Raw genomic sequence first — 24,646 nt, 5'->3', positions numbered from 1 at the left:
GGATTGCTTGAGTTTAGGAGTTCAAGACTAGCCTGAGCAACAGCAAGACCTGTTTCTTCTAAAAAAATAGCTGGGTTTGTGGCAGCTATCTGTAGCCCTAGCTACTCAGTAAACTGAGGCAAGAGGATCATTTGAGCCCAAGAGAGTTTGAGGTTGCTGTGAGCTACGAGCCATGGCACTCTACCTAGGGCGACAGAATGACCCTCTGTCACACACACACACAAAAAAAAATTTAGAAATCCACAGTGATACTTCAAACACCTAAGTTCCCAGCCTCTGAAAAAATCTTCTTCTGAAATACTACTGAAGGATTTAAAGATATACAATGGGCTACATTACTATAAATACATAAACACAAATTTAATCTAGAATTGAAGTCTGTTATTAGAAAAATAAGAGGTAAATCTCTGGAAAGCTATACACTCCTCTGGCCAATCCTAGCAGCTTTGTTTTACTGAAATGGGTTTGTGAATATTATACAGTAATATTTAGATTAACACTGTTGGGCAGTTGCTTGTCAGTTTTTGGTGTAAATAGTTCACATAACACTGTGGTATTTTCTTTTTTTTTTTTTTTTTTTTTTTTTTTTGTAGAGACAGAGTCTCACTTTATGGCCCTCGGTAGAGTGCCGTGGCCTCACACAGCTCACAGCAACCTCCAACTCCTGGGCTTAAGCGATTCTCTTGCCTCAGCCTCCCGAGTAGCTGGGACTACAGGCGCCCGCCACAACGCCCGGCTATTTTTTGGTTGCAGTTCGGCCGAGGCCGGGTTTGAACCCGCCACCCTCGGTATATGGGGCCGGCGCCTTACCGACTGAGCCACAGGCGCCGCCCAACACTGTGGTATTTTCTAAAGACAAAGATGGTTAGCTCCAGATGATGTCCAGGGAGCCCTGGTTTGGGAAGACCTAATTTTAGTAGGATACATACATATTACATAACATTCCTGAATGCTCTTACTGGCCTGTATTTATTATTACAATAAAAAATTGCTGATTACTCTATTCTGAATACCATACATGTACTAGCAACATCACTATGTACCCCATAAATGCGTACAAAATTTTGTCCATTAAAAAATAAAAAATAAAAGTAGGAATCATCCATATTTTGATAAGGATCGAAAACTATAGATTTGATAACCTTAACAGGGACAAAGGTAACACTGAGCTCTAGTTTTGCAGCAGGCATTTTAAAGGGATTATCACAGATTAATCCTACTAATCCCTCCTCCACCCCAGGCAGGTGCCATTAACATAACCATTTCTTAGTTGATTTTTCCTGGAGATCTCTGAACTCTCTAACCCTCCTTTACTTTGCAATGTGGAGTTCACAGGCTGATTCTAACAATATTTAATCTGATTCTAACAATATTTATAAGTTTGCTAACCTCACAAACCTAGTTTTCCTTATCAAATTCAGTGTACAAATTATTTTGTCTCCCATCTTTGTTTGACCAGCCCAAATTCCTTCTAGTAATTTTCCTGTTCATGATTAGTTCAAATGTTTACACCTCCTTTTGAGATCTAATAATTTGGTTCTTTTTAAAGTATTGAACCATTTTCACGATTCTTAGAATTTCAACCCAATAAATTAAATGTTAACTCTCGGGAACATTACGATGTTAAAAATCGGCTATCTAAATTTACGTGTTAAATGGAACTTCCAAGATTCACCTATTGAAACTCAAATAGCAAATTCTTAAAAAAATATCAAAAATGCTTTTTAGTAACAGACAAATCAACCAGATTGTCCCTGGAATCGGAAAACACATCCTGGACTTGTACAAATTAGAACCCTTCCGGAGTCAAAGGTAACTAGTACTCATGTGGCTACCTTTAAGGGTGGGCGGGACTAAAATTCCACGGGAGGTTTTGGGGGTGAAGATTCAAAGGGGTGGCCACCTGTAGGCAAGTGTTTCCTGCCGCAAAGGGCACATATTGCCTACCTGGCGAGGATGCCTCAGCCCTGGAGTCCCAGTTGCCATTTGCGCCCTCCCCTACAACTGACGCGCTCCTTAATAGAGAACTGCGCCAGACATGCGGATTCAGTGTGGCTCTTTTCTTGAAGATATGGGTGGCTCTGAAAAGAGCCTTTGGTGTCCGTAAAAGGGAGCCGGGGGTTGGCGGGCCTCACTTGCCCTTGGCCTTGTGGTGGCTCTCGGTCTTCTTAGGCAGCAACACGGCCTGGATGTTAGGCAGGACACCGCCCTGCGCGATGGTTACGCGGCCAAGCAGCTTGTTAAGCTCCTCGTCGTTGCGGATAGCTAGCTGTAGGTGGCGCGGGATGATACGTGTCTTCTTGTTGTCCCGCGCCGCGTTGCCCGCCAGCTCTAAAATCTCGGCTGTCAAGTATTCAAGCACCGCAGCGAGGTAGACCGGAGCTCCGGCGCCCACGCGCTCTGAGTAGTTGCCCTTGCGGAGCAGCCGATGCACACGGCCCACGGGAAACTGCAGGCCTGCGCGGGATGATCGCGATTTAGCCTTGGCACGCGCTTTGCCGCCCTGCTTGCCACGGCCAGACATCTCCGATTAGAGAACAGAAAACCACAAAAATCGACAAGCGGTACAGAAAACAACAGGGTGGCGGGCCACAGCGAGCCCTTATATATGGTCTGGAGGTAGGCTAGACGGCGCCGTTTGATTGGTTAGCAATAGCAACCAATCAGAAAAGGAAATCAGCTTCTCCTAATTTGCGTATGCCTTTCCTAGCGATGACGCAAAACGACATCTTATCCAATCAGAAGCGAGCGAATTCCAATCCTTTATTTGAATACAAGACGTACAAATAGAGTCCTTTCACTCCGTCTTCGTTTCTGTTCGGAGAGACACGCCACCATGCCTGATCCATCTAAATCTGCTCCGGCTCCGAAGAAGGGCTCTAAGAAGGCCGTTACTAAGGCGCAGAAGAAAGACGGCAAAAAACGCAAGCGCAGCCGGAAGGAGAGCTATTCTATCTATGTGTACAAGGTGTTGAAGCAGGTGCATCCAGACACCGGCATCTCTTCCAAGGCCATGGGCATCATGAATTCCTTCGTCAACGACATCTTCGAGCGTATTGCCAGCGAGGCCTCTCGCCTGGCGCACTACAACAAGCGCTCCACCATCACGTCCCGCGAAGTGCAAACGGCAGTGCGCCTGCTGCTTCCCGGGGAGCTGGCTAAACACGCTGTGTCTGAGGGTACCAAGGCTGTCACCAAGTACACCAGCTCCAAGTGAAGCGCCCCGCGATGCGCCCTGAACCCAAAGGCTCTTTTCAGAGCCACCCACACCTTCGAGAAAGGGTTTTGAACACAGTTAAGTGTTACGTAACTTGTCTGTGTGAGCCGTAGCGGTTATCCTGGTTACTGAGTGCGGCTGGGCCTCAGTCATGTGTGCGTGTGAAGGGAAAGCGAGAATAACTGCTGGTTAAAGAAATCTGAGGATGGAAACCGTGACCAAGCGAAATAGCTCGGTAATATGCGAGGGGTTGTGGGGGGAGGCGATCGAGGATCCCGCTGTGTCCACTCTTGCTTCCCTTCAGCTATTAATGTATTATGACGCAAAAATAGGAACCTTTAGTTTCAGATTTTCTTTAATAACAAAGGCTATTTTCCTGACAAGAGCGTGTACACCCTACCCAGGGCTAGGTCCATCTGAGCTTGGCGTGCCCCGTGCAGGTGGAGCACGAGGTTCACCCCCTCCCGCCATGACCCTGTGCTAATCTTCACTTCTCTCAGCCCCCTTTTGTGGGTGAGGACGTCGGTGGCGCTAGATTCCTAGCTCCGCGAGGCTCAGGGTGTTGTCAGGATGCTCCAGCCGTGGAGCCTTGGCTCTGCGTTTACTCATAGACATTTTTATCTCTGCCTGGATTAGACAAACCCCTTTATGCTGAGGCGTTGAACATTGTCAGAGATTGTTGGGCAGGATGTTTGAAATTGAAATCGAAAAGCGGTGACATAGCGCCCTGTGTTGCCGGAGCTAGGCATAAATGAGCAAGCCCACTGCTGGCGGGCGGGGAAAGGGTCATTACAAGAGGAAAGAATGACCTTTACAAGAGGAAAGAATTGCCCAGCAAATGTAGCTGGCGGCCACCTTATTTTCTGTGAAGCGTTAGCGACACAAAATTTCCTTTTTTCCTCTCGAATTACTGGCGTTTATTTGGAAAGTGCCCATTTTGGCTCAGGAAAATGCTTTGGCATAAAGAATTTTCCCTCTAGAAATTCCTTTTTTACACTCTTTTGAAACATATTCTTTTCTTGGCTTATTTATAAAAAGGATTCCTAATAATTACTTCTCGAGCTGTTGAGAATTAGAATTATTGAGAGTTTTGTAATGTTTCTGTCAAGAAGTAAAAATTCAGTAAAATTAAGTAAAAGATCTCCTCCCCCCCTCCACCCCCCCAGCCATGTCCGCAAAGGGAACCAGTAGCGTGCCGGGGCTGGGGGAAGAAACGTCACCACACCGACATCTTCAGCCACCATGGCCGTTATCACCTCTCCTCCCCCTTTATTTCCTACGTGAAAAACTCACGTGTTTTAAAGTTGTCATCTTAAATATTTTTATCATAAGTTCTATTAGTTGCAAGGATGCAAATCCCTACATAGGACTTCTTAAAATTCAAATTCGTTCTATCAGTCTTTTAAAGGAACCTATTGGAATATCAATTTGATACATAACCACAATAAATACGTGACCAAAATTTTCTTTTGACTGTGAGCTATTTTAGATAATTTTTTCTTCCTAAAGGCATATTTCTATTCCCTTTTTGCCTCAGAATCCTACCATCGTATATATACATATATTATGTCTAATAGTGCTTTATATATGTCTTTTTTTTTTTTTGCAAGAAAGGTTGTAAATTTAAATAATTCTAGGTAACTGAAAGTCCGTGTTTAAAAAATCATTTGGGGGAGGCGCCTGTGGCTCAAAGGAGTGGGGTGCCGGCCCCATGTGCCGGAGGTGGCGGGTTCCGGTTCAGGCCCAGCCCCGGCCAAACACTGCAAAAAATAAAATAAAATAATAAAAAATCATTTGGACAGTGCACTATTATTTAAAACATAAATAAGTTTTGATAGATTATCAAACAAAAAACATTTTACTGGAACTTTTACAAAGAGAGAAGAAACTGGCTCTTTTAATGAGTAATGGTACACCCTGCTGTCCTTCTTACCTTTCGTGTCTATTCATCTATACATCAACAAGAATATGGGGGCAAGACATGAATGCAAGAGGGACTTTACCTAACAATTGCAATCAGTGTAACCTGGCTTATTGTACCCTCAATGAATCCCCAACAATAAAAAAAAAAAAAAAAAAAAAGAATATTGGTTCAGAATCATTTCCATTTGGTTGTTGTCTCTGTATATATGTGGCACAAAATATTTATGAAAATAAATACAATTTTGCACAGTGGTAGTATTGTAGCCAATGATGTTTTGAGATTATTGCTAATTGAAAACTTCACAATCCCCCATCCTGATGACTTGCAATATAGTTGGTATTGGCAATTTTTAACAGTCCCTATGGAGACCAATTTTTTACAAAAGAAAAAAACATAATAGAAATTGTCAGCCATTTTGTTCAATTCTTTGTCTCCCTAAACAGATCCGTCATTAAAAGTGAGAACTATCAACACCCTTAATCCCGCTAAGAAATACAGTATTTGCATTATAAGCTACTGAATTCAGGTGCCTGCTGAAAGACACACCAAGCCCTCAGCCCCCTACCAGCATAGATTGCAGATCAGTTTATACCCATTAATCAGCTTTTCTTCATCCACTGCCCTACTTGCATCCTAAGGGAGCACTTGCATTCATGAAACTGCTCTCATTAGATGCACTTAGTTCTCTCCCTTTATGACCTTAAAACAGGTTTAATAAGATGAAACCTGCCTCTGGCAGAGACAGGAGTGTGATTGATTGCATTGGCACTAGGCAACAACACAGGTTAGTGCCAAAGATAAAATCAAAGTACAAGGGTGGCACCTGTGGCTCAAGGAGTAGGGCGCCGGTCCCATATGCTGGAGGTGGCGGGTTCAAACCCAGCCCCGGCCAAAAACCACAAAAAAAAAAAAAAAAAAAAAATGAAAGTACAAAATCAACATGTAATAAAAATTTCCAAAAATAATTCTCAAGAATACATTGTGTAGTATATGATAGCGAATGTCAACTAATTTCTAAGTCCGTCTGACACTTTTGGCACGAGATTGAAGTTAAAATAGCACTCACAAGGTTAGGTGAGGTGGTTCATGCCTGTAATCCTAGCACTCTGGGAGGTCCAGGCCAGTGGATTGTCTGAGCTTAGGAGTTCAGGACCAGCCTGAGCAAAAGCGAGACCCTGTCTCAAAAAAAAAACAAAACAGGTGGACACTGTGGCAGGCGCCTGTAGTCCAGGCTACCAGGGAGACTGAGGCAAGAGAATCACTTTGAGCCCAAGAGTTTGAGGTTGCTGTGAGCTATGATGTTACAGCACTCTACTAAAGGCAACAAAGTGAGATTCTGTCTCAAAAAACAATAATAATAAAAATTTAAAAATAAATAAAATAGGCCTCTTCTACTTGGCATCCAGACGGCCCCAGGCCCAGAATGAGTGGGATTCATTCCTCCCTCCTAGGACAAGAATCTGTAAAGGGAAATGCAAAAGGGCATTGAGACTTTATGATCTAGAAAATAAACAGAAATTGTGTGCAGAACCTGGGTCTACAATCACATCATTTTACATTGAGAAAGTGAAACATTGAGGGCAGCACACACACATCAAATATATGAGAATCCACAGAATCTAAGAGAATTAGGACTCAACAAAATGGAAGCATTGTCTGGATCAGAAATAATTAAGTCACATTCCTCAATTAAGTTTCTGGAATGAACAGGAGGAATTTTGCAGACATATAATCTGAAATGCATTTAAAAGACTGCCTCTCACTCAGCTAGAAATTTCAAGTTAAATTTGCTAATCATTATGGAGTAAATCAAAGAATTTGGAGGGAATCAACCCAATTAAACTGCCTTTGAACATAAAGATAGGAAAAGATGCTGGCAAGAATGCAGGAGAGGGGAACACTTCAACTTTGTTGGGGGGAATGTAAATTAGTACAGCCATTATGAAAAACAATATGGAAATACCTCAAGAAATTACAAATAGAACTACTATATGACCCAGCAATCCCACCACTGGATATATACCCAAAAGGAAAGAAATCAGTATATCAAAGAGATCTCTGCACTCCCATGTTCATTACAGTACTATTGACAATAGCCAAGATATGGAATCAATCTAAGTGTCCACCAATAAATGAATGAATAAAGTATGGTAATACAATGGAATACTATTCAGTCATAAAAAGAATGAAATCCTGTCATTAGCAGCAACATGAATGGAACTAGAGGACATTATGGTAAGTGAAATAAGACAGGCGTAGAAAGATACCTATAGCATGTTCTCAATCATTTGTGGAAGCTAAAAAAAGTGGATCTTCGGAGGGAATTGATTGGTGGTTACCAGGGACTGGGAAGACCAGTGGGGCAGTAGATGAAGAAAAGATGATTAATGGGTATAAATAAATGGTTTAACAAACAACATGTGTTGTTTTTTTTGATACAGTTTTACTTTGTCGCCCTCGATAGAGTGTTGTGGCATCATAGCTCACAGCAACCTCCACCTCTGGGGCTTAGGCAATTCTCTTGCCTCAGCCTCCCGAGTAGCTGGGACTATAGGCGTCTGCCACAAGCCTGGCTCTTTTTTGTTGAAGTTTGGCAGGGACCGGGTTCAAACTCGCCACCCGGTATATGGGTCCAGCGCCCTACTCACTGAGCCACAGGTGCTGCGCGAGATGTAGTGTTTTAGAGTACAGTATTGCAACTATAGTTAAACGTTTGTTGGAAGATTCATTCAAAATAGCTAGAAAGGAATAGGAATGTTTCCAACCTAAAGAGGGGGTGAAAATATTTGGGGGTGAAGGATGCCTACTCCCCCTGGCTTCATCATTTCACATTCTATGCATGTATTAAAATATCACATGTACCCCCCCAAATATGTACAACTATTATGCATGGATTCAGAAAAAGCATCTTGGATCTAAAAGTGCTCTAAAAAATAAAACCTATTTTAAAAAAGATTTTGGAGGGAAAAAACTGTTCAAGAAGACACTATGAATGCAATAAAGTAAATTTACTTTATGAGACAGTAAGTTAAAAATGTTGAGGAATGCACCTTCATCCAGCTGTAGGTGGTGTTGAGTCTGATGGCCATTGTCCACCCTGAAGGAAGAGAGCTGGAGTCCAAAACCCAGCTATGTTTCAGCTCTTGGAGGTTGGGTCCTTTCAGGCATTGTTCCTGGCTGGAGAGCCAACCATAGTGGGTATTTTTTTAGGAGGACAATTTGGACCTCAGTCCACCTGAATGCCTTAGCTGTTAATTAACGTGTCATCCAACAAACATCATATTTAATATTTTGTCTCTGATTCACTGGAATTTTTTTTTTTTTTGTAGAGACAGAGTCTCACTGTACCGCCCTCGGGTAGAGTGCCGTGGCGTCACATGGCTCACAGCAACCTCTAACTCTTGGGCTTACGCGATTCTCTTGCCTCAGCCTCCAGAGCAGCTGGGACTACAGGCGCCCACCACAACGCCCGGCTATTTTTTGTTGCAGTTTGGCAGGGGCCGGGTTTGAACCCACCACCCTGGGCATATGGGGCCGGTGCCCTACTCACTGAGCCACAGGCGCCACCCGATTCACTGGGATTTTTTAAAAAGGCACAGCATTTGCTTTATGTAAAAGTATCTCCAACTGTTTACTAGTCTTACACACACACACATGCACACACATATTCCGGGCTGAAATACCTGAATTTCTGAATTTGGGAGATTGTAGCTGGGTGCTAAGGGTGAGAAAAAGGGTCTGTGCCCTGTTTTTTTTGGTGGTTGTTTGTTTTGAGACAGAGTCTCACTATGTTGCCCTGGGTAGAGTGCTGTAGCATCACAGCTCACAGCAAGCTCAAACTCTTGGGTTTAAGTGATTCTCTGTTTCAGCCTCCCAAGTAGCTGGGACTACAGGCGCCCACCACAACGCCCGGCTTTTTTTTTTTTTTTTTTTTGGTAGTTGTCGTTGTTTGGCAGGCCTGGGCCGGGTTGTAACCAGCCAGCCCCAGTGTATGTGGCTGGCGCCCTAGCCGCTGAGCTACAGGTGCCCAGCCATGTGCATTGGTTTTTATGTTTCAAACAGGAACGTAGGGCATAGGGAACTGTGTAGGTGTAAAGCTGCAGAATTTTGGGGGGTGGGAAGGAGGGGGCAGCAGCTCTCGGCAAAGGAGGAAGGGAAGGAAAGGTGGAAGTAAGGCCCCAAGCACCACCGTCAGGGAAGGGCGACAACTCAAAGGCCTCACTGAGCGCGTCCTCCATCCTCACATGCTGGAGCGAGGGATTGGCACAAGATCTTCCAGGTGGTGGGTGACTCACGGGCAGGGCGCATGCCACACGCAGACGGATAGCTGGTTGAGATCCACGGGCGCAATCGCCTTCTCCAGCTTCTAGCTGTGGCCAAGACTAACCCAGAACCCACCAAGCGTTATTTTTTAATACAGGGTTTGGCTGTGTCCAGCCTGAAGCGTGGTGGCGCAATTACAGCTCACTGCAGCTTCAAACTCCTGGTCTTAAGAGATCATCCTGCTTCTGACTAGCTGAAACTACAAGTAGACAGCACTACTCCCAGATAATTTTTAAATTTTTGGTAGAAATGGGGGTCTCCTTATGTTGCTCAGGATAGTCTCAAACTCCAAGCCTCAAGCAATCCTCCCTCCTGGGCCTCCAAGAAAGTGTTGGCATTACAGGTGTTACCCACAGCGGGGGCCTCAATAATCATTTTTTAAAGGAAATGTGCCAATATGCACAAGGTTTTATCTCAAGACTTGCCTCCCTTCTCCCACTACACACTGTACCTCTCCTCACCACCCCAATTAATCAGGCTGAACAACCAGACAAGGTGGCACGCTCCTTTTTGAGCTTGGAGGTGGCTCTGAAAAGAGCCTTTGGGTTCCGGGCATACAGCGGTACGCCTCACTTGGAGCTGGTGTACTTGGTGACAGCCTTGGTACCCTCAGACACAGCGTGCTTGGCCAGCTCTCCGGGAAGCAGCAAGCGCACGGCCGTCTGCACCTCGCGGGACGTGATGGTGGAGCGCTTGTTGTAGTGCGCCAGGCGAGAGGCCTCGCTGGCAATACGCTCGAAGATGTCGTTGACAAAGGAGTTCATGATGCCCATGGCCTTGGAGGAGATGCCGGTGTCTGGATGCACCTGCTTCAGCACCTTGTACACATAGATGGAGTAGCTCTCCTTGCGGCCGCGCTTGCGCTTCTTACCGTCCTTCTTCTGGGCCTTGGTGATGGCCTTCTTGGAACCCTTCTTGGGCGCCGGAGCCGACCTGGAAGGCTCCGGCATGGCTAGGTGGCGATACCGCCCGAATGACAGGCTATCTAGGCAGGGCAGGGCTATTTGTCATCTTTATATTCAAATGAAGGCTCCAAATCTCTCGCGTCTGATTGGAAGACCCGACGCCTCCGGCCACCAACAAGAAGGAGTTATGTAAATAGGGCATGCCAGTTTTTTTCCCCTATTGGACTGTAGTGCAACCAATGCAAAAGCTACTCTGCCGCAGGCCGGAGCTCAGGTTGCGCCCCTTTGTTCAAATCCTTTGTCTTAAACCCAGAGAGGATTTGTGTGTGTATGTTTGTGTGTGCCTGCGGTGGGCCTGGATGGAGCTGAGAAGGAATTGACAACCCGTTGTAGCCCTGCATCTCCGACTTCTTCGGCAGTGAGGCAAATACTTTCTTTTCGAAGTCGTCAGCTGGTGGTGGGAGCTGATGCTTACTTAGCAAGGGCATTGCGGATGGGAATAGCAGCTTGCAACTTCTTAGCCATTTATTTCCTATCTCCTCCCCCCCCCCCAAGACTAAAGAGGTACATTCCTTTCAGAATTCAAGAGTAGATCCAAATGGTTTATTAGGAAACAGAAAATATGTAATGTATTAATTAGCGTGTAGCCAGCCATGGGGCAAATTGTTAACTGGATACAGGAAATAGAATGAGTTTCAAAGAAATGCTAATCCTTCCTCTTGATGTCATTAACTAAGGCCCCTGGAATCGGCGCTAAGGTGACAGCCACAAACTTAAGTGCTTAAGATGCATGATCTAATCTGTCTCGTAATATATACAAGAGGTCGGTACTAGTGATGCTCTGCAGTTACACCCATGAGAACACAGGCTTTTGGCAGGCACTAGACTCTGAGTTGCCTCCCCGGTTATATTAACTCTCGACAAAGAGACATAAGATGTGAAGAATTTCAGCATCACCTGCAGAGCTGGTTAGCAAAGCAGAATCTTAGACCCCACTCCAATTGACTCAGAATCTGCATTTTAAAAAGACGCGCGTGTGTGTGTGTGTGTGTGTGTGTGTGTGTGTGTGTGTGTGAGAGAGAGAGAGAGAGAGAGAGTCAGAATATGCATTTTAAAAAGATGTCTGCGTGCTCTGGCATGCGCGTGCACAGTGAACACACAGAAAAGCCCTAATCTGGTGGTCATTTATCTGCCCTACCTTGGGCTGATTATTTACCTTCTGCATGCCTCCATGTCATCATCTGTAGAATGAGGCTGGAAGTGCCACCTTGATACGGTTGCTTGAGAGGCACTGTGTGAAGCAACTGACAGGGTGCCCAGCATTAATTTTGTGCCTAATTCCTCTTAACTCTTTTCCTTCTTAGGTCTGACCCAGCCATAAGCAGTTTGGACTGCCTCAGCTGAGCTCTGTATATTCCCTGGGCAGCTCCATCACATAACTATGTAGCATAAGTCTTTCTCCCACCAGAACTCAGACTATAATCCACAGGGCAAGGATGTGTGTTTCACATCTGAATCTCCAGAGCCCACCCAGCACCTAGCCAAGGCCCAATGAATGCTTATCAGTGAATAAGCCTGTGAGTTTAGGCAGTGACCTCTGCATTCCAGTCTGTCTTCTGAGTCTATTTCACACTTGAGACTGCAATCTCAGGGTTCTTTTAGTTACTTTGGACATACTCAGCTTTAAGCATTTTTTTAATGTTTCCTTTTAAAATATGCAGTGGGTTTAGCAAACGTTTCCAGATTGCTTACTAGAAGCTCAGTAACCCCTTAATAAATACTTAATTCAATTTAGTTCTTTTAACAGTCCTGCAGGGTATGCTCTATGACAAAGATTCTCTGTTTGGTTGAACTGTAGTCAGGCTCCTGGACTTCCTCCTAGACCCATCTGTGCACTTCCTTGGAAAATACAATGTTAGCAAGAGACCTAGTAAATTGGCTTTGCAAGGACTCGGCATCCTGGCTTCCTACTGGGGGGGGGGGGTGAGTTTGGAACAAAACTTAGATAGGACAGGAGGTAAGTGTCTCTAAGGAGGGCTTTGGATAAAAAGTTGTCTTTTAGTGTAGCCCCTGAGATTTAGGAATTGTTCTGCCCACCCACCACATAGTGGCTGCTTGGTAGTGTCAGGAAATCAGCCCCAGCTTTTCATGGCTCATTGTTATGGATGGGATGTCATCCACAAATTCACAGGTTGAAAACCCTCTATCTGAAGGTGGTGGTGTTAGGAGGTGGGGTTTTTAGGAGGTCATTGGATCGTGAGGGTGGGACCTCATGGATGGGATTAGTGGCCTTAGTAGAAGAGACATAAAAGAGCTTACTTTTCTCTTTCACTGTAGGAGCCAAGGAGTAGTTTCCTTATACCACTGAAGGTTCCCTGAAAAATCAACTGACAAGAGGCAGATTAATAGGGGAAAAGGCACACAAATATATTTGATCATAGTTTTACATGACATGGGAGCCTGCAGGATGAAGGCCCAAAGATAAAGGAGAAGCTGTCCATTTCTATGCTTAGGTTTTACAAAGCATGCACAACTGTGTAGAAATGATTGGACATAAAGTGTATGATCTGATGTTAATAGACTGGAGAAACCAATAAGACCTGTCTTTCTGAATTATTCTAGGCATCTCTGAACAGCATCTTTTGGGTGTAGGGCAGGACCCTCTCTGGACTGGGGTGCAGGGGGTCTCATGACCTTCAGTCAAACAAAGTAGATCACAGAATTTCTTTATGGCCAGTTTTCATACAGAAAGGCCCAGTTTTTATACAGAAAGGCAGGGTGGAAAGTTAGAGTCACAGTAACCTCCAACTTTTTGGGGGGGCTTAGGTGATTCTCTTGCCTCAGCCTTCTGAGTAGCTGGGACTACAGGCGCCTGCCACAATGCCTGGCTATATTTTTGTTGTTGTTGCAATTGTCACTGCTGTTTTAACTGGCCATGGCAGGGTTTGGACCTGCCACCCTTGGTATATGGGGCTACCTACTGAGCCACAGGCACTACCTTTTTTTTCTTTTTTTGGAGACAGAGTCTCACTATGTCACCCTTGGTAGAGTGCTGTGGCATCACAGCTTATAGCAACCTCAAACTCTTGGGCTTACGTGATTCTCTTGCTTCAGCCTGCAAAGTAGGTGGGACTACAGGTGCCTGCCACAACACCCTGTTATTTTTTTGTTGTAGTTGTCATTGTTTGGCAGACCCAGCTGGTTCCGTCCCGCCAGCTCTGGTGTATGTGGCTGACTCCCTAGCCACTGAGCTGTAGGCACTCAGCACATAGTTTTAGATTTCTATGTCTGGATTTAGGGAAAAGGGTTTTTGGTTTCTATGACTTCCCCACTTTCTTGGGGAAGAGGGATACTAGCTTCTATGGCTAGCTAGAGAGAGAAGAGGGCCGACAAGAGGGCAAGGGAAGATCAGACAGAACCGTTCTGATTTTCAGGCCTTCATTTTGGGGTATTGTTTTCTGAGCTCCTACATTACCATGTGAGGACAAATTCAGAAAGTGGCTGTCTACAGACCAGGAAGAGGGACCTCACAGAACCTGATCTCAGATTTCTAGCCTCCAAACTGTGAGAAATAGATTTCTACTGTTTAAGCCTGTGGTACTTTATTATGGCAACCATAGCCAACTGATACAGTTGGGATGGAAACTGACATGACGTATTGACAGATGATACATTATGGGGTAAACCTGAGATTTTCCTCCTGAGAAAGAAAGGAGGAAAAAAGAAAGAAGAAAGAGGGGATGAAGGAGGAGGAAAGGGAAAGAAAAAGTACCCCCCTACCAAATTCCCAAACCAAAAAAAACCTAATAGCTTCTAGCTTAGCCACTAGAAACAAGCATCTGTGCTTGGGAGTAATGGCCTGGAAGAGTAATTTACAAGGCAGTTTCAGGCCTGGCCTGAAGGTTCACACCTGCACTCAGAGAGAGCCAGGTGGGAGAACTGTTTGAGACCAGGAGTTTTCAGCCTTGGCAACATAGCCAGACTCTGTCTCTATAAAAAAAATGTAGGCACAATGTAAGGGTATATGGCACACCTCTTGGATAAGGGACACAGCTAATTATAGGAGGGACTCTACCTAACAAATGCAAACATTGTACTCTCACAATCTGAAATTTAAAAAAAGTAAAAATAAGGGGATTTAAACTTGGCTTACAAAATAAAAATGTTAAACTTATCACCATGGCTCAAATGCACTCATTATAATTTTTAATGTTGCAATAATCAGGTTGCTATTAAAAATCTAAATTATATATTAAAAAATTAAGGCAAGGTACAGTGGCTCATACCTGTAATCCTAGCACTCTGAGAGGCCAGAGCAGGAGAAGCACCTGTGCTCATGAGTTTGAGACCAACCTGAGCAAAAGCAAGACCCCTTCTCTACTAAAAATAAAAAAAAACTAGTCAGGACATTGTGTTGGGTGCCTGTAGTCCCAGCTACTTGGGAGGGAGAGGCAAGAGGATCTCTTGAACCCAGGAGTCTGAGATTGCTGTAAGTTAGGCCAATGCTATGACACTCCAACAGAATGAGACTCTGTCTCAAGAAAACAAAAAAATTAGTGGGGCACCATGTAGTGCACCTGTAATCCCAGCTACTTTGGAGGCTGCGGCAGGAAGATTGCTTGAACCCAGGAGTTGAGGGTGCTACAACCCAGGTGCTATTGCACCCCAAACTAGGCAACCCTGCTTCTAAAAAATAAAAAGGGTTTTAGATTATTTTAAAAAATACATAAGCACCTCCCCTTCCCCACTTCTTTAATGGTTCTTGAGTTCAGTCCCTGGTGTTGAAAGCCAGTCAATGAATATGTTCAATGAATGACTGAACGCAAGAAACGAGCCCATTTTAACGTCTTAGTTTTTGTACTAAGATAAAGGCTGCCTGCTTTGAGTGCTCTCCACTCCTCTTACGGCCCCCCCCCCAAGAAGACAAGTCTCTAAATTTCTCACACATAAGCATTTAATACAAATGGTACATGGCAATGGCAAACACATGACACTTTTTGTGGTGTTACTTTTCCCCAAAGTGCTGTCTTGGATTAACTAAAGGAAAGCAGGCTAGGTCCAGACTCCAAAGGGAGGGAGACATCTGCCCGAGGCCAGCACCCTACAGATGGAAAAAGGACAGGATCAAAGGACGATTGGAACATTTTGGGATTTAGAGCTGGAGGAAGCTGGAGAGGCTGAAATGACAGGATGTGCGATGGATTTCTGCAGAGAGCATGGACTTTGCTTAATGCTTATAAGATTGCCAAGATAAAAGGGTTTGTAAAGGGTTTATCCTCTACACAGCTTCCAGCCGGCATCCTGGCTACAAAGGCCTTCCCACCATCGCCTGGGAGCATTTCCACCAGGGACGTCTCCTACGGTGTACGTAGGGTTGGGTCGCCGGGGAGACCCCACTGCTAAAGGCACTGCTTTGCGCTGGGCCAGCACCTAAGGGCTCTCCAGCAGCGAAGACAGTGCTCTTGGGGGGTTTGAGGGCCAGAAGCACCCACAGTCGGACCAAAGCGTGGAGGTAAAGCAACCAGCTTCTCAACATCCACGTCTGCAGGCGCGGCTTTGATACCTAATTCCACTCTATTTCAGCGAATAGGAGAGGGCTGCAAATGCCAGCGGCAGGTGGGAAGGAAACAGGTGAAGTGCTTGTGGAAGCGAAACAGAGCCAAAACAAATTTGTGATCACCATGACGAATGCACCAGCTTGGAAATGAGCAAAATCCATTTGAGTCCCAGCGCGCGCACTAGTTTTACGCCTATAGGCGTCCCCGGAGCAGGCGTGGGCGTCTCCCGGGGTTGAGGGCTCCTCTTCACCCCGCCAAGCCGCTCCTGCTCTACAGTAGGTTTGGGTGAAATGTTCCCTCCCCCCAAATTTTTATCACGCATTTCTCTTCCTAAGTCATTAAATATCTTAAGGGCAGTTCAATCTAGTTGCCTCAGTTAGGATTTGGAGAAGCCATGGAAACTATGCAACGCACACAACACAAGAACACCTTAATGAAAATAATTTGTGTATTTTTAGAAGAGGTGGACTCCACCCTGTGAGAGGTGGGAGTGGGGCTGGGTGCAGGGGGAGGAGCCGGGGGGAGGGGCACGCGGAGGGGCGCTCTGGGGCGGGCAGCGGGTTGCCTAACACCCAAACAAATCGCGAGGGACACCAGACGGGTCCTCAACCCCACCCTCCACTCTAAAGCAGCCGCACCCTGCATCACGTGCTTGTCAGGAAATCACGCTGATATCCAAGGGCAGGGGAGAAAACATTAAGGCACAGATTTGTATAAAACACAACAAATTCCAAACTCAGAAACAAAGCCGAGTGAGGTTGCAAAGGTGACTGGAGGAAGAGTAGCTTTGGAAAGGCACGTCAGCCAATCGGTTTGCGGTAAGGGGCGGGTAGGATTGAATTTGGACCAACCAAATAGGCCCATTTGGACAAATGCGAGCAATGGCGGCTCCTCCCCTGTCTGCCTGCACAGCCCCACTGCCCAAAGGACGAGGCAGTCCCTGAGCGCTTCAATATCTAGGCATCATCTGCGATCCACGGCAGTTTTACACCTTTGTAACCCCAGTACTCCGTATCTGGTACCCCTGCACCCCAACTCCGCAGCACCCCTGCAGCCGGGCACTCCAGTGTCGCGCCCAGCGCCCCAGGGCGCAGGACCCCAAGACCGAGACCAGTCACAATGACTCCAAGGTGCAAAGGCTACTTAGAGGGACTTCAGGATCCCTGTGTTGTTCGACCAAGGAGTCCTTCTGCCTGTCACCCAAGCCAATCAATGGAAAAACTTACGAGAGATCAACAGTTCTTACAGAAAAGCCAGCAATTTTGGAGAACAGCGAGGATATCTCCTCAAAGAGCTGTTATGCTGTTTTTTTTTGTTATATTTATATCTCACAGTGAAAGCATACATCAGCAATGTTATTAATCAGCATAGTATACATTAAACAGATCCCCCCTTATCGGTTATAAAGTCAAAATATCTCGTTTTTAAGGTGCGTATATCTTGAAAGTATTTTTAAATTTAAAATTAAATGTATAGCCAGTTAATGTTTCTCTGAGTGCACAGAATGCCCTGGGTCTCTGGAGTCTGGTTCCCCAACTTATCTGTGACAGTAGGCTTTGAAAGAGAATAAACAATCTCCAGATTTCTACAAACAGGCTCATTTGGCCTTGTTAGGGCCTGACCAGCAGCACCCTGCATGAAATGGTGTTCAGGTTAACAGTGGTTGCTATCACCTGCCTGGTTCCACAACCCCACATAGCCATCACACCCAAGGACTCCCAGAGACACAAGGACTGGAGATGGAGATCCAGGCACTGGGACTGTGGACAAATGTGCTTCACTGAGTCATCTGTAAGTCAATTAACTGACATGGCCACTCCCATGTGCCATGGACTTCTCTTAACCAGGCCTAAACAGGAAAATGGGTTCACCGTCCTGTCCCTGGCTGTCAGTCTCCAAAGGCTAACTCGGATCCAGACTGGAGGGCTCAACTGAGTTTTCCTTTAGACTTGTTTTTGAGCTTCAAATTCTGTGCCCAGCCTTCTTCCCAGGGGTATTGTTGCCGCCCAGCCAAGTTCATCTGCCTGCTGCCTCAGAGAAAGCTAAAATCCAGAGACAGCCAGGTTTACAGTTTATTCTATAGAATGCTAGATGGGATAAATCCCTCAAATCCACCTCCCAGAAAAGTGGAGGGACAAGGTTTTTAAAGACAGTTTAGTGGGCAAAGGGTTAGCCAATCAGTCTGATAACTGGCCGGTTTCAGGGAATCAGCAGTCCTTTGGTATGGGCTACTGTCTGGGTGGGTCAGCTGATTGACTAGAATGTAGTTCCTCAGGTGAGGGATCCAAGACCAGCTCATTCAATTCCCTGGTCTGGGTAGGTCAGTCAACCCACCTGAAAAATCTCTCAAAAACTACCGGTAGATTCTGAAAACAGGTGATGTTTTCTATGGAGAAAAGTTGAGAATCTTTTTTTTTGTTTTTGTTTTTGCTTTTTGAGACAGAGTCAAGACTCTGTTTCCCTGAGTAGCCATGGCATCAAGCTCACGGCAACCTCAAACACTTGGGCTCAAGCTATCCTCTTGCCTCAGCCTCCGGAGTCCTCCTGGAACTACTGGCATGCCCCACCATGCCTGGCTAATTTTTCTATTTTTATTAGAGCCAGGGGGCTCACTCTTGCTGAGGCTGGGTCTTAAACTCCTGAACTCAGGCAATCCTCCTGCCTTGACCTCTCAGAGTGCTAGGATTACAGGCGTGAGCCACCCTGCCTGGCCAAAAGTTAAGAACCAGTGCCCTCTATAGTAGCAATTATAAAGAAACAAGGGGACAGTGACTATTATCAAGCAAGAAAGGAGACAGGGGCTGATAATTATTATTTTAGCTAAGTCTGTTCCTTCACAGGGAATTTCATTATTATCATTATTTTAGCTAGGCTTGTTCCTTCACAGAGTTTTAGGGCTTTTAGCTCTAGTCTTGTACCCTTTCATCAATTTCTAAGGGCAATTTCAGTACTGTTACTGTGGGAGATGAAAATTGCTAAAGACAACTAGGAAATGGCTATAGGGCAGAGCCCGTAGCTCAGTGGGTAGGGCGCTGACCACATACACTGAAGGTGGTGGGTTAGAACCTGGCCTGGAACAGCTAAAATAAACAACGACAACTACAACAACAACAAAACAAACAAAAATAGCTGGGCGTTGTGGTGGGCGCCTGTAGTCCCAACTACTTGGGAGGCTGAGGCAAGAGAATTACTTAAGCCCAAGAGTGTGAGGTTGCTGTGAGCTGTGATGCCACGGCACTCTACCGAGGGCGACACAGTGAAACTTTGTCTCAAAAAAAAAAAACAAAAAATGGCTAAAGGAGAGCTCTTTGCAATCCCTCTGTTAGCCAAAAGCAGGATATAGATTTATAAAGACAAAAGATACCGCCTCCCCCCCAATCCTCTGCTTCTGTCAGAGAATCAAGATCACCACTGAAAACAACTTTGGACCTTTATTGGTTGGAGATGCTACCAGAGAGCATCTGCATTAACTTACATTAACAAGCTTTATTAACTAGGGTTTATCTGCCATTTATTTGCCTTTCCCAAGTTGCTGCTCCTAGAGCAGTGCCACGGCACAGTGGTGTGCCATAAGAGGATCTTAGGTGTGCTGCAAAAAATTTTTTAAATCATTAATTAGGCTCGACACCCATGCTCAGTGGTTAGGGCACTAGCCACATACACTTGGGCTGGTGGGTTAGAATCCAGCCTGGGCCTACTAAATAACAATGACAACTATAACAACAACAACAAAATAGCTGGGTGTCGTGGCAGGTGCCTGTCCCAGCTACTTGGGAGGCTGAGGCAAGAGAATCGCTTAAGCTCAAGAGTTTGAGGTTGCTGTGAGCTGTGATGCCACAGCACTCTACCAAGGGTGACATAGTGAGACTCTGTCTCAAAAAATAATAATAATAATTAATTATTTTAGAAAGAAGTTCAAAGCACAGTAAGTATATCCTTTTTTTTTTACTCTTTTTTTGATCAACATAATTTAAGTGTGCCATGGAAGTTTAACTGTAGGTTCAAGTGTAATAAAAAAAAAAGTTTGTGACATAAAAAAAAAAGTTTGAAAAACACAGTCCTAGAAACTCCAAGTCCTTCTTTGTCTTGTCACTTCTGTAAAAATTTACTGAACTTTTTTGATGGTGCCATGTAAGCTGGAATTCAAAGCTGCTTCTTTGAGATCTGCTTGCTCTCTGGGTGTATGGTATGTACATGTGAAACATACATGTTAAAAAACTGTTTGATTTTTCTTATAATTTGTATTTTGTAATAGGGGTCTATTCTAACTGAGAATTTATAGGGAGGTATTATTTCTCCCCTACGTTACTTTATTCATATGGTAGAAAACCAAATAAATTCTCACCTTTAATCAAAAAATTCTTCCTTCTAGAAAAGTGACAAACTCCTGTAATTTCTCCAACACAGGAAGAAGCTCACAAAATGGCTGTGACCAATAGTTGTGTTGAGTGGCATCACTGATTTGCTATTTCAAACTCCTTTATACCTGTACTCACACCTATGTGAGTTTATCAAGAGTACAATCAACCTTTGAACAACACAGTATGAACTGTGCATGTCCGCTTATATGGAAATTTTATTCCATCTCTGCCACTCCTGAGACAACAAGGCCAACCCTTCCTCTTCCTCCTCCTCCAAGATGAAGCGCTTTAAGATGATTCACTTACACTAAATGAATAGTAAGCATATTTTCTCTTCCTTATGATTTTCTTAATAGCATTTTCTTTTCTCTAGCTTAGTTTATGGTCATTGTACAATACATAAAACATCTACAGTAGAATCTCCATAGTTGAGCACTTCCTTAAGATGAAATAATTTTCATAAACTGTACATGCACCTCTTGTAGTTATCCACACAGTAGGCCTAGTTCCTTAAGTTGACCACTTCTGTATGTTGACGAGTTTGTTACAGTCCCTTCTGGTTAACTTACAGAGGTTCTACTGCATAAAATATGTGTTAATTGTTTATAAGTAAGGCTTCTAGTCAAGAGGAGACTATTATTAGTTGAGGTTTGGGGGGAGTACAAAGTCATATGATGATTTTGGACTGCACTAGAAGTGGGTGGGGTGGCATCCCTAACCCTTGCCGTGTTGTTCAAGGATCAGTTAAATGTGCAATTACACATGTGATAAGGGCTTTGGCTTTCTTTCTTTCTTTTTTTTTTTTTTTTTTTTTACTGTTGGGGATTCATTGAGGGTACAATAAGCCAGGTTATACTGATTGCATTTGTTAGGTAAAGTCCCTCTTGCAATCATGTCTTGCCCCCAGAAGGTGTGGCACACACCAAGGCCCCACCCCTAGGGCTTTGGCTTTCTATTTTTCCTGTCTCCCCTTCTCCCCTTCTGCCCTCACCTATAGTAAGAACTTCCTATAAATTCCTCCTTATTACACACACACACAGTAGAATCTCTGTAAGTTGACCACCCAAAGGACTGTAACAAACTGGTCCATATACAGAGGTAGTCAACTAAGGAACTCTGCCTACTGTACTGATATGTACATGTGGTGCATGTCTGCTCTATGAAAATTAGGTCAACTTGTGGAGGTGGTCAATGTAGGGAGGTGGTCAGCCATGGAGGTTCTGCTGCATATGTATTTGCTAATCATTTCACCAAATGTGGTTCTGATATACACACGCATTTCTGTTTTTTCTTTTTTTTTTTTAATTTTTTTTTTGTAGAGACAGAGTCTCACTTTATGGCCCTCAGTAGAGTGCCATGGCCTCACACAGCTCACAGCAACCTCCAACTCCTGGGCCTAAGCAATTCTCCTGCCTCAGCCTCCCGAGTAGCTGGGACTACAGGCGCCCGCCACAACGCCCAACTATTTTTTGGTTGCAGTTTGGCCAGGGCTGGGTTTGAACCCACCACCTTCGGTATACGGGGCTGGCGCCCTACTGACTGAGCCACAGGCGCCGCCCCGCATTTCTGTTTTTTCTTGCTCTGCATACTCAGAGAGGTTCCTTCCCTTCAGATTTTCTGGAACAAATCTAATTCTTTCCCATGGCTGCATAACACCCTGCTGGCAGCATACACACCATTGAACTCAGCAATCTCCCCATCAATCACCATTCACTTTCTTTCCATGGTTTTCTTTCTCCACAAGCAATAATGGGGTTTGACTTTAGATGTAAGCAGTTTTAAAGCTTTTTGCCACGTCCTCAGATTGCAGAAAGCACTCGGGTGCCACTTCTTTGGGTAAAATGGCAGCTAGCAGGGTTTCCTGGGATGGGTCTCTGAACTGGAAGAGGTCGGGCAATTTCTGAATGAGATATAAAAACACTCCACAAAAGTCCAAACCTCAAACTGGACCATTTTTCAATACTAAGCTCATTTTCTTGTTTTTTTTTTTTTTTCAGTTTTGGCCGGGGCCAGGTTTGAACTTGCCACCCCTGGTACATGGGGCCGGCGCCCTACTCCTTGAGCCACAGGTGCTGCCCTAAGCTCATTTTCTTAACCTAGTCCCTCACCCTTGAGGGATGGCACAACACACACAAAGCCCAGGTGGGCATCTCAGTCCTTTCCCAATACCAAAGACAGCACTTCTCTCCCTAGCTCCTCCCTGGCTGATGCCCACAGCACAGCTCTGGTGTAACTCATATAGGGGTAGACGTGGGGTTAGCCCCCACAGCCAGCCTAGGACCTCCACTATCAGCCTGGCTTCCAGTTTTTGCATCTGGGCGTTAACATTTGGGTGTCTGATCACGTTTCTTTACTTCATAAGCCCTTGATATGCACATGGCTACCAGGTACCTCAGAATGTAACTGTTATTTGGAGACAAAGCCATCAAAGAGAAAACTAAGGTAAATGAGTTATTGGGGGGACCCTCATCCAATAGGTCTGGTGTCCTCATAGGGGAGATTAAGACACAGACACACAGAGGGGATAACCTTATGAGGACACAGGGAGACCAGCTCTGCTGTCCCGCTGACATCTTGATTAATGACACCTGGCCTTGCGGTCTGTGAGAAAATAAATTTTTGTCAGTTGAGGCACACAGTCCCTGGTACTGTGCCACAGCAGCCTAACCAACTTACTGTCAGTGTAGAATACTGTAGTTATATAAGGATTTATTGAATCTTACATTTTTGATGGATTTTGACATCTGAAATATTTAAAAGATTAGCATTATAATTGCAATTACAATGAAAAATTGACTCCCTGCCCTATGGGGGACCCCCATCCTATGTTTTTTAAAAAGGCAGATAGAAAAGGTAAAAAATTGAGTTGGGAATGGGATTTTTAAGTCAAAAAGTTTAAAAAATTATACAAGTATGTTATTCAAAATATCAGATATTAAAGGCAACTTAATATTTACCATCTTTAAATTTAATAATTCATTTTGCAAGTTATTTCTGTTGGCCATTAATTTGCTCAACAGATCACTTGAGTCCGTATATCATGGCTTATCTCTGATCAACAGACTTTCTCATCTAACTTAAAATCTTCCAGGCTTTTAAACAAAGCTTTCTTTTCTTTCTTTCTTTTTTTTTTGGTGAGGCAGTCTCAGTCTGCTACCCTGAATAGAGGGCCATGGCATCATCATAGCTCACAGCAACCTCAGTTTCTTAGGGCTCAAAAGATCCTCTTGCCTCAGCCTCCTGAGTAGTTGGGACTACAGGCACTCACCATAATGCCCAGCTAGTTTTTTTTTTTTTTTTTTTTTTTCTATTTGTAGTAGAGACAGGGTCTAGCTGTTGCTCAAGCTGGTCTCAAACTCCTGCGCTCAGGCTCCCACCTCTGCACCCTGAAAAGCTTTATTTCTTTATCCAATTACAAATCAAAGAATCTTTGAACCCACCTATAATCTGTAAGCTCCCATTTTGAGATGTCATGTCTTTTCTGAAAAAAAAAATGTTTCCCTTGCATGTATTGATTTTTGATTTCACCTGCAATTCCTGTCCCCCTAAAACATAGAAAAACCAAATTGTAACCCAATCTTCTTGGCTCAAGACTTTTTGGGTGTGGCTCTCCTGGGTTGAAATCACACACACTGGTTCAGAATAAACCTCTTTATTTTATAGAGTTTGGGCTTTCCTTTTTCCATTAGCATTCTGGACTAGCACGAGGCCCCGTGTGGTTAGGGCTTGCCCAGAATGCATCCTCTTTCTCCAGCTGGTGCTCATTTCATGTATTCATTTATTTGATGGTGGTTTAAAATTCACAGCATTGTCTGGGTGTGGTGTCTAGCACTCTGGGAGGCAAAGGCAGGAGGATCACTTGAGATAGTTTGAGACCAGCCTGAGCAAAGGTGAAACCCCATCTCTACAAAAAACAGAAAATCCAGCCGGGCTTGGGAATATGTGGCAGTAGTCCCAGCTACTCTATAGGCAGAGGCAGGAGGATCACTTGAGCCCAGGAGCTTGAGGTTGCTCTGAGCTATGATGTTGTCACTGCACCCTAGCCCAGGCAACGCAGACCCTGTCTCAAAAAACAAAACCAAACAAGCAAAAAACCCCCCACATAATATGAGCTCTATCTATCCCGTTAACAAAATTTTAAGTGTAGCTATAGTAGGGTATTCAAGTATTATTTATTTTATGCTCTTCATTTCTCAGATACAAGGGTCAAGGAGATAATATCTCTTTGCTCAGAGCTCATTATCACTCCAGTCTGTGTGGGCCCCTCTCTTAATTATTTACACATATATTAATGTATTCCCAAATACTTTCCCTATTAAGCCCATTTTCCTTGCTTCTAATCTCCCCCCCCCCCGCCT

The 24,646-nt window shown here is 44.6% G+C and overlaps 3 protein-coding genes and 1 pseudogene across 3 annotated transcripts; 2 read left to right on the top strand and 2 right to left on the bottom strand.

The window, feature by feature from the left end:
• Positions 1–839: 839 nt before the first annotated feature.
• LOC128572757 (histone H2A type 3) lies at positions 840–2,571 on the bottom strand. The gene has a single exon (XM_053572814.1). The coding sequence runs from the start codon at positions 2,522–2,524 to the stop codon at positions 2,132–2,134; it is 393 nt and encodes a 130-aa protein (XP_053428789.1). The 5' UTR covers positions 2,525–2,571; the 3' UTR covers positions 840–2,131.
• A 205-nt stretch (positions 2,572–2,776) lies between these two features.
• LOC128573040 (histone H2B type 3-B) lies at positions 2,777–5,142 on the top strand. Its single transcript, XM_053573257.1, has one exon. The coding sequence runs from the start codon at positions 2,837–2,839 to the stop codon at positions 3,215–3,217; it is 381 nt and encodes a 126-aa protein (XP_053429232.1). The 5' UTR covers positions 2,777–2,836; the 3' UTR covers positions 3,218–5,142.
• A 236-nt stretch (positions 5,143–5,378) lies between these two features.
• On the top strand, positions 5,379–5,509 carry LOC128573265 (uncharacterized; annotated as a pseudogene).
• Positions 5,510–9,985: 4,476 nt separating this feature from the next.
• On the bottom strand, positions 9,986–10,415 carry LOC128572833 (H2B.U histone 2). Its single transcript, XM_053572935.1, has one exon. It carries the CDS (start codon positions 10,412–10,414, stop codon positions 10,034–10,036), a length of 381 nt encoding a protein of 126 aa, XP_053428910.1. The 5' UTR covers position 10,415; the 3' UTR covers positions 9,986–10,033.
• Between the last annotated feature and the right edge of the window lie 14,231 nt (positions 10,416–24,646).

Source organism: Nycticebus coucang, chromosome 20 (assembly GCF_027406575.1).
Source record: "Nycticebus coucang isolate mNycCou1 chromosome 20, mNycCou1.pri, whole genome shotgun sequence".
Classification (NCBI taxonomy): domain Eukaryota; kingdom Metazoa; phylum Chordata; class Mammalia; order Primates; family Lorisidae; genus Nycticebus; species Nycticebus coucang.
The sequence above is the reverse complement of the archived record's forward strand: the minus strand, read 5'-3'. Positions and strand labels throughout refer to the sequence as shown.

Bases quoted from the DNA above. Each gene is read 5' to 3' on its own strand.
- LOC128572833 (XM_053572935.1), bottom strand. From the start codon at position 10,414: ATGCCGGAGCCTTCCAGGTCGGCTCCGGCGCCCAAGAAGGGTTCCAAG.
- LOC128572757 (XM_053572814.1), bottom strand. From the start codon at position 2,524: ATGTCTGGCCGTGGCAAGCAGGGCGGCAAAGCGCGTGCCAAGGCTAAA.
- LOC128573040 (XM_053573257.1), top strand. From the start codon at position 2,837: ATGCCTGATCCATCTAAATCTGCTCCGGCTCCGAAGAAGGGCTCTAAG.